Source organism: Cibotium barometz, chromosome 10, assembly GCF_041138505.1.
Source record: "Cibotium barometz isolate CiBa-2024 chromosome 10, ASM4113850v1, whole genome shotgun sequence".
NCBI classification, from domain to species: Eukaryota; Viridiplantae; Streptophyta; class Polypodiopsida; order Cyatheales; family Cibotiaceae; genus Cibotium; species Cibotium barometz.
In genome coordinates, this window is record NC_141055.1 from 24428282 (window position 1) to 24441493 (window position 13212).

The 13212-nt window shown below is 38.9% G+C and overlaps 1 protein-coding gene across 3 annotated transcripts in view; it reads left to right on the plus strand.

The window, feature by feature from the left end:
* Positions 1-7291: 7291 nt before the first annotated feature.
* The window catches only part of LOC147634688 (P-loop containing nucleoside triphosphate hydrolases superfamily protein), a 50584-nt gene continuing 44663 nt past the window's right edge, over positions 7292-13212 (plus strand). For 2 of the 3 annotated variants that reach the window (XR_015266776.1, XM_086803827.1), the window contains exons 1-3: positions 7292-7695; positions 8630-8875; positions 9024-9152. Coding sequence is in view for 2 of the 3 variants with exons in the window: in XM_086803827.1 (XP_086659953.1) it covers positions 7543-7695; positions 8630-8875; positions 9024-9152 (528 nt within the window). In the remaining variant the exon portion in view is untranslated. The remainder of the gene's footprint in view (positions 7696-8629; positions 8876-9023; positions 9153-13212) is intronic. The other variant, XM_086803828.1, reaches the window with a different exon arrangement.

Sequence of the window (13212 nt, forward strand, 5' to 3'; positions counted from 1 at the left end):
TAGCTAGGGTAAGGAGAGAGGCTAGAGTAGAAGGCTAGAGTAGAAGGAGAGAGGCTAGAGTAGAAGGCTTAGCAATTCCAAGACTTATGTGCACTATGGATCATCCTTGATGGGTATACTTCCCAGAGCGTAACCCACTAAGTTCTCTTGTTCTCTTCCTTTGGTGTAGAGTGAGTGTAGGTGTAGAGTCATTAGTCCCCCAATAGCTCAACTATAGCTAGCTAAAAATTTAGCGATCACGATGGGATGCTCACAAAGGTCAAGGAAATTTTACCTCTTCTTGGCGTGTGACAGTAGTGTGTATGGCCCCTAAAACCAAAGATTATGGTGGTTCTTCACCCTTGCTAACCCCACTCAAACTATGGCTACTTCAAGGGCTGGCACCCTTAGCCACTATTGTTAGCCAAGTGTAAGTGAGGTCATCACTCAAAGGTTCTATCATTGAGGATCCATAAGATCATGTAAGGCAATTCCTCACAATGTGTAACTCTCAAGGGCTTAACACAGATGATGCCCAGTTTGTTCTCTTTCCCACAACTCTTGTGAGGAAGGAACCAACCAATGGTATAACCAGTTTGTAGCAAATCGCTTTCTTGGTTGGCCAATCCTTAGCTTGGCTACCTTCAGGCTAGGAAATTATTATGATTTAACTCATGAGCTTAATAATCTTCCCATGCAGGTGGGGGAGACTGTTTCTCAGCTCATCACGTGAGCCAAAGTTATGGTGGCTTGGCTTCCTCAAGATCCTGAAGATTACATGATGAGGCAATGGGTTCTTTGGGCTCTCCCGCTCACACTTATTTGAAGTTAAGAGATAACTTTCCTCACTAGGGGGCCCTTAAGTTTGAGGATAAGGAAACTCAACTAGATAATGCTCAGGTAGGAGCACCCATGGCCTCATCTCATCAGCAATCACCTCAAGCAGTCACCCTAGTAGCCTCATACCCCACCTACCCCCAAGATCCAACTTACCAAGCTCCCCCATACGGCTGTGACATACCAAGCTCATCCAATTGTCTCGCTTGAAAAGATAAGGATTGTTACGTTATAAAGAAATATCATGATTATGTTTTGGCCAATAAATTCATTTTCTTTCTAGACCATCAGACTTCATTATACTTTAATAAGACTTGCACAATAGGATGCATCATGTGTTGTTGGTTTCTTTTACTTTTAGAATTATGGAAAGGAACAACATGTTCTAGTTGACCATTTGTCTCAAATTACCAATGGTGAACCTATCATCGACATCGATGATGACCTCTCAAATGCTTCTTTGTTTAAGTTAAATTTGGTACCTAAATGGAGCGATGAGATATTATAATTTATTGCTTATGGTGTTTTTCTAGGTCTCCCATTATCACCCATTAAACAAAGATAAGATGTGGCGGCTTATTAAGTAAACTACACCTTACCAACAATTGATAGTGGTACAACTATATAACCTTGGAAAGGATGCTGTGCTAAGGAGATGCGTAAGTAAATACAAATATATAAGCTTATAAATGATGATGTGCTAAGAAGACACGTAAGGAAATATAAGCTTACAAATATTATAGAAGAAGTGCACTCTAGAATAGCATAACTAACTGCTCACAAGGTTCTCCAAGCAAGACTATGGCCAACATTTTCTGTGATGCCATAGAACCTATTAAGGGATGTAAGGAATGTCAAAGATTTACTATATCATAGCAAAAAGATTGGATGCCTCTCACACTAATTATACTCACATAACTTTTTGAGAAACGGGGAATTGATTTTGTAGAACCTATTAGTCAAATCAAACATGACAAACCAAAGCACATTACATTATTGTGGCTATATACCATTTCACCAAATGGGTAGGGCCTTTAGGAAAGCTGAGCTTGTAGCACATCCAAATTCTAATATGAGTAAGTCATTTTCATATTTGATCAGCCATTCGTATTGGTAAGTGATCAAGGATTGCATTTCATCAATAAGGTGTAATTCAGAGCCTCTTGAAGGGATTTTGGTGGTTCACCAAATATCTTCACTCTGTTATACCCAATGGCAATGGCCAGGCTAAAAGCACTTACAAGACATTACATGCTATTCTTATAAAAATTGTTAAAGCTAGCAAGAATGATTGGGAACACAAGCTTATCTCTCTATGCTTCAAGCCTACTCAACATCTTACAAAGTTACAACTCAGTACACACATTGTAATGCCAATGGAGTACATTGTACCAAGCTTTCCTATAAGTGCACGATTGACCAAGAATGTAATAGCTTAAAGATTGATTAACCTCAAGAATCTAGATGAAACCAAATTGGTGGCATCACACGGGCTGATGGTTGAGAAGTTTCATAGGAAAAATGGTTTGTCCAAAATGCATTAACTTGTTATTATTGGTTTGTCCAAAATGCATTAACTTGTTATTATTTTAGTTACATGCCGATAACTTTCTCCTATTTTATGCGCACAACTTTCTTCTTCTTTTTTGGTTGCATGCTTGCAACTTTCTCCTTTTTTATCCACTTGGCCTCACAACTTTCTTTCAATGCATTAACCTGTTATTATTTTAGTTGCATGCTCACAACTTTCTCCTTTTTTTCCATTTGGAATCTAATCCATTATGGGGATGAAGGGCTTGGAATAATGTTTAAAGATGGCTCCATTAAACCAACTACTTATAGAAGCTAACTTATTGGTTCATCACTATGTCAAGGTGCCATAATTTCAAAACTCATTAACCAAAACATCATGATTATTTACTAAGGTCTAAAATGAGTCTATAACTATTATTGAGCCAACTTGTTGGTTCACCAATAGATAATTTCAAGGATTTTCACTCAATCTTCATCACTTGCAAAACCGTTAGATTGAAATTGACTCGATCTACAAGCTTGAAAAGACATAGAATTTGACCTACTTTTGAGTATTGCATTCTAAATCATCCTCTTACAAAATCTTGTTCTTTCTTTAACTATGTATTACCCTTGGTCTTGTTCACTTTTTTTGTATAATAAGCTTTTACAACCAATAGCAATGTATAACAACTAGTTATCTTAACATTAAAATGTAACTCAACACAAAGGGTTAGTTTGCACAAACACTACCATGACATCAAGATTGTTGGGAAACTTGTTGAAATTACTTTCGTGGAGGAAGAACTCAATCGACACAAAAATGCCCTAGTGTTAGTAGACGCATAAATAAGAAAAATGAATAACTAAAAAACCCTTGTAAATAAAAAAGCCACAAAAAATCATGAGGAAGAACTCAGTCAACAGAAAAATGCCCTAGTATTAGTAGACGCATAAACTAAGAAAATTGAATAATTTTAATACCCCAGTAGATAGAAAAATCACTCTAGTGTTAGCAGATGCATAAAATAAGAAAAATGAATAGATTAAAGAGAAAGACCCCTTGAAACATTTAAAAAATGAGCAGATGCTTGATTATACTTGCCTGATGGGAAGATGTTAGATATCAACTCTCCATCCTCTACTTATAACTATAAGGGTATCAAACAACTCTATTTTGCAAGGCTTTATTTACGAAGAGTTGCCATAGCTAAGTAACTTGAATTCCCTTAACGGCTCAATAAAGACAAGGATGGAGGATGTTAGAGATTAGATGGTTAGATTACAAAATCATGTTTGTTGTTAACCCTTTTTAATTATGTCTTCCTTATTACCCTTAGTCACTTCTTGTTGCAATAATTTCTTGCAACTCATAGTAATGTACCACAACTTGTTATCTTAACATTGAAATGCAACTCCACACAAAGGGTTAGTTTGCACAAACATTGCCAAGACATCAAGATTGTTGGGAAACTTGTTGAAATTACTTTCTTAAGGAAGAACTCAATCAACAAAACACACCCTAGTGTTAGTAGATACATAGGGTAAGAAAAATGAATAGATTTAAGAAAAAAACCCCTCATAAATTTAAAAAAATGAGAAGATGCTTGATTATACTTGCCTGATGGGGAGTTATAAGATATCAATGCCCCATGCTCTTGTGAAGAGTTGAATGAAAGGGAAGATTTGATGGATAAAATTTGTTATAAAGGTTTGAATAAAAGGGGGAGATTTGACAAAGAAAATTTATGAATGCTTCCATCATGAATTTCTATGGGTATTAATATATAGAGCTAAAGGGAATTACACATACGTATTGTGAATTCTTAATAATTAACTTACCATGCCATGAATTTCTATGTATATTAATATACTAAGGCAAAGGAAATTACACAAACATATTGTGAATGCTTAATACTAACTTACTTCATCATGAATTTCTATGTATATTAATATACTAAGGTATAGGAAATTACATAGAAGTATTGTTATCTAATGTGGAAAACAATTACCTTGGAAATAGGTAGCCCATTATGCATTCATATGGGCATTGATATAGTAAGGTAAATAAGAAATGTTAACTTGTGTCTCGATCAGCAGATTAAATATCTCTAAATCTCGGCATCAGTTAAATATCTCTAAATAAGCAATGTTACCTTATGTCTTGATTGTCGACATCTAGCCTCCTAGCTTTTATGGACATTGGGATGCTAAGTGCTTAGGTCACTCAACCATAATGGGGGCTATACCAATATGATATAGTTAGTGCCTAAATATTATAATATGAGGGTTAATCATTGATACTTAATAAGTGGAGCATCCATGCAAGTACACTAACGAGAGACTAAAAGGGATAAAAATAAAGATTATCCAAAAGATAATTCTAATTAGCAAAAATTTGGTGACAATGTTATGAGCCTGTTGTCTAGAATAAAGAACCAGCTTGGTGATCTAGGAATTATTGCAAGCTAGGAATAATAAGCTAGCAAGCTAGATGAGACCCAATTTTAAGGAGCATGTGGTCTCTCCACAAGTGATTTAAAATTAAAAAAACTCTAGTGCATTACGATTTGAGAATTCATGGAAGTTTATAGCCTATCCTAGTCTACCTTTCTAATATTGCCCTAAAATAACAAAATTAAAAGAATTTTTAGTTTGGATTATATCAAATCCAACATGTCTAACCAATGGGATAGTAAGGTCTTGTTAGAGAGGTGTTGCTAGCTATGTACAACACTTCCAAAATCAAGACATACCAATAGTTAATTTTTTAAAGAGACATGGCTACGAAATAGTTTGAAAAGCCATTAACCATATTAAGCATTATATTTTCCATGTCACTCACTAATTATGCCAAGTTCTTTAAATTAATGCACCAAAGATAAAGTGTTTCCCAAATCAAGACTTCTACTTTTATTATTCCTTCACCTCCATTTACCAAACTAAATATTTATTTTTGTTGCTAATCTACCTTATGCACCGTATTTACCATGTGTTCAAGCTAATGACATCTATAACATCAACCACAAAAATCTAAAGATGCAAGAAAGATTATTGTTAGGAACCAAGGATTGTTTCCTCTAGAAGAGAAGTTTGGATTAATTTCATTCTACCAACATCAATGGTCTCCCATCATTAAGGCTATAACTAGAGAAGTTATGACAGAGAAGACCATTACGTGGATAGAAAAACTACAGTAATCTTTGTATCTATTACCAGAGGAAATTAATGTTGAAGTAAATATAGGATTAGGATGGGCAAATGTTAGTCATTAAGGTCATTGCATGTGGCAACAAAAGGCCACTTCTTTGCTACTCACTATTCAAATTATGCTGAAGAAGGAGGGCATACAATTACCAAGGCAACCCTAAGAATTGTGATTTGGATCAAACACAATAATGAAGCCAGCTTTGCATGGATGCTTCATAAGAACATGGCATATAATAGATAAGGGATATCAAAGTAAGGACTCAATAACTATATAAATGCTAACAACATTCAACTTTGATTGAGACCTTTATATGGAAGAATCTAGTCCACAAGGTGTATATATAAGAATGGAAGTAGCTCTAGGCAAGAAGAAGGACAATAAGAAGGATTCCAAAGAACAAGAAGCACACTTTGGAAAGAATAACAAGAAGAGATAGACCAAGGAAAAGGTGGATAGCCCTAAGAATATAAAGATCAAGGATAAACATCATCCTAACTTCTACAAAGGAGAAGAGGAAAGTAGAGAAACCTACATAATTCCTACCCATACACTATGCATCTTTATCTGCAAAGATACTCAATGGATTTGATTTAACTTGGCAAGAGTAGAGAGCTAACCTCATCAACCTAAACACTGTTTCCCATAACCTTTTCACAATCCTTTTAATTATAGGGAGGTTCACTAATTAAAACTAATTGCTACACTAATTAAGAAAGCATAAACCAAAGCAAAATACGAAGAAGGGGAAGCTTTAAAGTCGTGCATAAGTTACAAGACAAAGTAAAGAAAAAATTAAAGTTGACAAAGAAGTGCAAGGAGCTACTTGAGCCCAAATTAAAGTCTCTAACAACCTCAAAGATGAGCTCAACATTATGGTTACCAAGTATAACAAAGCTCAATAAACATTTGGACAAGTTGCCATCTAGATGGCTCACACATATGACAACTATAGAATTAAACAAGGAAAACTTTATGTATCTAGATATATTAGAGTAAAAAATTTTAATCTCTAGGATAGACTAAAACATACTCTATAAAAAGCATGGCAGCGTGATCGATTAAGTATTGGACCATTTAGAAGAAGAGAAGAATCACTATACAATCGATGATCTATCTTATCCGAAAGAAAGAAATTCATATAATTTTCTTACTTGGAGGATGAAAAGGAACCACCTAGGCCATTGAAGGAAGGAACCAAAAGTACAAAAAAGAAAGATGTCTAGTCTAAGGAGAACTCTAAGGGAAGAAATAAAGAAGTGCAACAACAACAATGTTTTTTTTTTGACCAAAAAGATAAAAAATATGGCTACAAAAATGTATCTACTTAAGATTTTTAGCTATGATAAGGTTTAAAAATTCATCCCCCCAAATGATCACCTAGGGTCTTTACCACATGGTAAAGATATGCGCTTTTGTAACAATATAGAAGGTTATAATATATACATTTATGATTACAAGTGTATATCTACACTCCAAGTCAAGGATTACGATTACCTCTTTGAGATTATGATCCAAAGGATAAGCGAAATTTTTTTCAACAAGTTCTTTGCTTTTACCATTTGTTATATGACTTCCAAGGTTTAATAAATTAAGGATCCCAAGTAGGCTAACCAATTTTACAACGCGAATTGAAAAAAGTTCTTGTTGCACATAGAGGAGAACCTGTCCCCTAGAGAATAACCTACCCATTGACATCCTTCTCCTGTCCGTAGCAAACCTTCATATCCTTCTCCCTTTCATTTTCCCCTTCTTCTTTTGAAGCAAGCCTTCTTTTCATGCTTCTTCCTCTTCTTCTTAGAGGAGCATTCTTCATGAAAATAACAATTTTCTCTAAGAGTTTGCATGAAAAGGAGACACGATGGAGAAGCCACCGAAAGCCATTAAATTATTTACTTATACCACCCATAAGCACCTTAGCCGTTCTCTCTCTTAACATAGAATCTAATGGAGGGACAAAAATCACGTAAACCTAAATAAGCCTAAAGTAGGCAACTCAAGGAGCAATGGCGAGTCGAAGGGAGAAGCGTGAGGAGGATGAAGACGACGAGCTCGGCTTTGAAGAGATAGGGCTGGACCCTCGTCTGCTGCGAGCGATCACCAAGCGCGGCCTCTCCAAGCCTACCCCAATTCAGCTCAAAGCCATCCCTCTCATTCTGGTAAGAACTAAACCTGTGCTGCTGCTGCAGCTAGAGCTTCATCTTTGCACATGTTTCACAGAAAACCCTAGAAGTTTTTATAACCCTAATTGAAGCCCTGCAAGCTTCAAGCTAACCTATATTTTGTGCATGCCTCAAGCAAGCTTAAAAAAACCCTAGTTTTCGAGTCCGGTTGAGTCTGCATGATAATTAACCTTTCTGCCTCTAAGCTCTCATGTGCCGTGTGCCACCCAAAAGCTTAGTGTGCCGCACAATCACATCATGATGTTTTTGTGCATTATGAACATTTAGTGCGTTATATAAGCACATAACGAAGCTTCTTTGCTTTAGTGTGTTGTACAAGATTTTGAACTGAGATCACATCGCAAAGCATTCGTACCTCAAGGTCGTTACATTCACAATGCAAAGCCCGTGTTATGTTGTGAAGTTTTCACACCTGAAAGTGCCGGACAATTACAGTGCAAAGCTTTTGTGGCTTAGTGTCAATCACATTGTGAAGCTTTGTCACCTGAGGGAGCTGTAAAACGTGTCTCAATGTGCTGTACGGTAACGTATGCCAAAATATGAAGCTTTGGTGGTATGGTGTACCTTACAATCATTTGTGTGCTACTCTATCTCATAAGGAATCTTTTCAGGCTTAGGGTGCTGTACCATCACAGTATGAAAGCTTCTGGCTTTGTGTGCTGCACAATCATATTATGAAGCTTTTGTGGCAAAGTGTCAGCTTGAGGTGCACAGATCTTGATATCATTTTGATGTTTTTGTGGTGGCACAGACCTTAGCGTGCTGTACAATCACATTATGGAGCTTTTCTGGATTTATATGCTGTACAATCTCATTGTGAAGATTTTGTGGCTTAATGCATCAGCTTTAGGTTTACAGACCTTGTTAACAAAAGTTTTTTTAAAAGGTTTTTGATGATTGTGTTGTCCAGGAAGGTAAAGATGTGGTTGCACGAGCGAGAACAGGCTCAGGAAAGACGCTTGCATACCTACTTCCTTTGCTTCAGAAGTGTATAAGCAGTCAGAGAGCTGCAGTGTCTGGGCCATCTGCACTGGTGTTAGTCCCTACCCGGGAGCTGTGCCAACAGGTATATTCAGAAGTGACAGCATTGTTGGAACACTGTGGGGGAACATGGAAAGCAGCACAGCTTACCAGTAGCATGTCTGCGCCTTCTCTGGTAATTTTTTATGGAAAAATGACTTTCTACATGGTGACTTCCCCTTTTTACTCTGCAACGATGAGGAAGACTCGTGTATTATTGAGTAGTTTTTATCCGAAACTGTATTTCTGACCGTTTTGGATGGGGTGGTGCACTTTTTTGACAGAAAGCTGCATTAGGGGGGGGACCAGACATCCTAATATCTACGCCAGCTTGTCTTGCCATGTGCATACTGGAAAAAATCATTCAGGTGTCTACTTGGCAGGAAAGACTATCAACTCTGGTGTTAGACGAGGTATCTTTCATGCTTTATTGGTTTTTTTTGCTATATTGTGAAATATTTACAGCACTACAGTTCTGCTTAGATCGAGATTTTTTATTGCCTGAAATGTGCTGATTTTTACTTGAGTTCCTTAACCTCTCACAGAATTTTTATGGTTGCATGTAGCACCCCCCCCCCCCCCCCCCCCAAAAAAAAAAAACCCCTTTCCTGCCCAAAAGAACAACCACAAACACACATAGACACTCAGGAAAAATATATTTTTTAATTTGTAAAAAGAAAGTTACATCAGGCAAGCTGATTACAATTCTTGGCTGAGTCACCACTGAGATGGAGGAGTGAGACCACATCGAAAGTGGGGGGTGGTGGTGGGAAAGTACATTAATCATAGAACTCATGTGCCTATGTGCTAGGGTTTTTAGCATAGTCATAGGAATCGGTAGAAATAGGCCGGTTCTGCTGGTTCCGATCACTTAGCCTCAACCTTTAGGAAACGCTGATTCTCCGTTCAACCACATCCCGAGGTGTTGCTAAGTAGGTTTAAATCCTCTAAAAGCTATTTAGTACAGTCCATGTGTTGATTTCTAACCGGTTCCGATTCTTTACTTCGGTCAGTCTCGATTTCAAGAGCCTCTCGATTCTGGTTCTGATTCCCAGTTCTGGTGACTATAGTTTTTAGATAAGGAAAGAATAGTGCAGCGGAATCACACATACAGACAGCACACACAAGAGTCCTAAACTATTGTTAGAACTTAGCTTTTATGGTAGAAGTGCACAGCTAGGGTGAAGCTATGGGGGCTTGAAGCTGACAACCATGGCTATGGAGTCTAAGCCAACAGTGATAGAGAGAGAAAGACAGAGAGCTAGAGAGTGAGAAGTACACAACTCAAATGATATGATAGTTGCTTGATTTCTTCAATAAAGTACATGTACCTTTATAGGTTACAATGGTTGCCTCAGTGACATCATTGCGTATGTTAGGCACACACAAATATCTAGATATTATTATAACCCCTCTTAATAAGAGATGGTTCACACAAACACACTACCCACTCATAAGAGTGGGTTCATACACAGACATACACTTACACACTATGTTGACCAAGTACACACATAACATGGCTTAGCGATCATTCACACACTTAGATCAAGTACACACTGACCGTAACAACCATAGAGAGAAGGCTTGCTTCCAATAAACTCCCCTCAAGGGCTATCTCTCCTGCTATTGCAAGGATGAGTCAGGACTCGTAGTCCTATTTCACATGCCTACAGAGGTGCACCAAGGGTAGAGTTAACAACCAGGAAGAAGGATCAATGAGATCATGTACACTCCACATGGCCTACATTATAAGGTGAACAGAGGTGGTTGCAACCATGATAAACACTTGATCTAGAAGACAAAACACAAGTGGGTCTAACATAAAGAACAAAAACAATATCTTGACATAGAAAACACACAAAAATTTTACGTACACAGGGAAACACACATTTGTGCTCTGCAGCACCACATTTATTATCACCCCCCTTGATACCAACTTGGCCTACTCTTTTGGTGGCTCAGAGGAGGCTGAATCATTACATAAAGTAGATTTTTTATCTCATCCCTTGGGGAAAATTAGGGTTTTCCAAAAATTAGGGTTTGTGCTATAGGAGGTTGTAGCTGTTAGCAATCATCTCGTCTGTACCATATTACTCGGTAGGGAGGGCCATTGTTGTGGGTGTGCTTGCCCGTGTAGGAGTCTCTCCAGTCTCTCCATTTGTCCTCATTGTCCATATTTTCCCAGTTTTTGCTAGGAGTTGGGGGCTGAATGAGCTAGCCGACTCGTGTACCTGTTGGCCGATGTGTGTTCCCCAGGCCGACTGGTGTTTTTTGTTGGCCAACTCATTTGTTGTTGGTCGATTGGTATTTTTCCCAGATGTGTGCTTCTCTTGCTGTTGTCGGCTTGTTTTGCAGTGGCCGACCAGCAGCTTAGGGTGGTATATATAACACTCTTTTCCCCCCCACTTGTTCTTGTACCGGATTATGGTGTATATAGCAAAGTTTATACCACCTTCTCCTCTCTTTCATTCTTGTACTTCTGCTCTTAGTACTTTGTCTCATTTCCGCTGCCCATTTTGACATGGTATCAAAGCTCGAGGTGGCTTGAAGATTCAGAGACGGTGAGAGCATTTGGGACTGTTGCGTTTGGTGCTGATTGGAGTATTGTTGGGCTGTTTGGGACGTGGAGAAGAAGGTAGAAGGCGACATCATTGTTGGACAGCCACCTTGCATTTATTTGCAGCCTCCTCTTCATATTTTTTTTTTTCCACTCACCCTTTCTTCACAAGACCAAGTAAACCCCCGAGTTGGCAGATTTACTCGGGATGGTAGAGAAACATGTGAAGATGCCCACCCTCCTGATGTTCCTAGTGGATCGATAGTTGGATTGGAACAACTATGGCATCTGGAAGGTAATGATGGAGTCTGTCTTGGAGTCTTATGATTTGGCTGATTTCATTGTGGTTGGAGTTCCAAGGCCAGAGTTGGAGGAGGAGGAGTCTTCACTATCCACCAAGAAAGAGCGGGAGGCTTAGGCACAGTTGTGGAATTGTGTAAATGCCCGTGTGCATTCTTTCATCTTCCTTAATTGCACACCGCAAGTGATCAACCACATCAAACACATGACACTGGCCCGAGGGATTTGGTAGCACTTGGCTTCTTTGTACAATAGGGTACGCCCATGAAGAGAATTTCCTTGGAAGCGCAGATGCGAGTGATGAATCTTGCAAAGTCTTTGACGATGCGAGAGCACATCAACAAACTCCAGGCTCTTCAGCAGGAGGTTCTTCAGGATGGGAAGGAGATATCATTAGAGGATATGACTAGATCACTTTCTCAATCTCACTGAGGATGGATTCATGCGGCAGCAGCCGGGCTATCTAAGTGTTCACATGTCCCATGCCATGCGGATTGCGATTGGCCAGATACTGGTTTCATCCCACCTCCCTCAGAGTGGAGATAAGGAGAGCTAAGCGTGTCGTTAGAGCCGGAGTGCTCATACGGAGACCCAAGGAGGAGAGGATCTGTCAATTATGCCACATAGACATTCAGACAGAGGAGCATTACATATGTCATTGCCTAGTACTTAATATGCCGCTGCCTAGTACACTATGAGATCCATGGGAGGTTTAGTTGTTTGTTCCACAAGGGATTTAGCCCACTTTCTAGGATCATTGACTTCGTGGACCAACGCTACCTAGGGCTTTTCTTGCTTGAGCTCTGCAGACCCAAGGATACCTCTTGAGAGAGCTTCGGTCCCAACAAACACCCTTCCCCTCCCTCGCCAGAATGGTCTATAGCACCGTTTGTGAGCCTTGTGTAACCGCTCCCTACAGGAGGCCTACAAATCGGAAGACAAAATACACATTTTTAGATCACTTAACTAATATCAACAATCGACATTATTAACAACATTAAAACTGTAAATGACCAATAATACTTGACACCAACACTAGGGCCGGAAAGGGCCGGTCCCCCCTCAATACATTTGTATTTCTTGGAGTATTTATATATACAAGTGTCACGGGTCAATAGGCTAGATTTCTCCTCACATGGAGTGAATACAACTCAAACAATTGGGTAGTTGTCGATGTAGTCTAGACAGTAGAAGAAGTCCCAAGTCACAGGCACACTCCCACCTTCACTGGGTGCACACTTGCCTTTCACTGGTCTTTCGAGACCGTGCACCACCATGCACGCCCGTACTAGCACAGGCAAAGGGGTATACCGCGAAGGGAACATTGCTTGGTTCTCCCAGATATGCTTTGCTCCCGAGCTCCCTAGTATTTCTAACCTTCACTGGCTCTCAGAATTTTGAGGACGTGGTTAGCACTACCACTCAGGGAAAAACAAACCAAACTAGGAAAGTTTCCTGAGTATGGTTAGCATAAACATGCTTTGTTCCTGCTCTGCACAAAACTTAAAGAAATCTTTGAACTTAATTTAGCAAATTTTAGTTTTACACAAATAAGAAATACAAGGTACCTAGAATAGCTTGTAGCAGGAGTCAATGGAGATGCATTCCTTTCACCA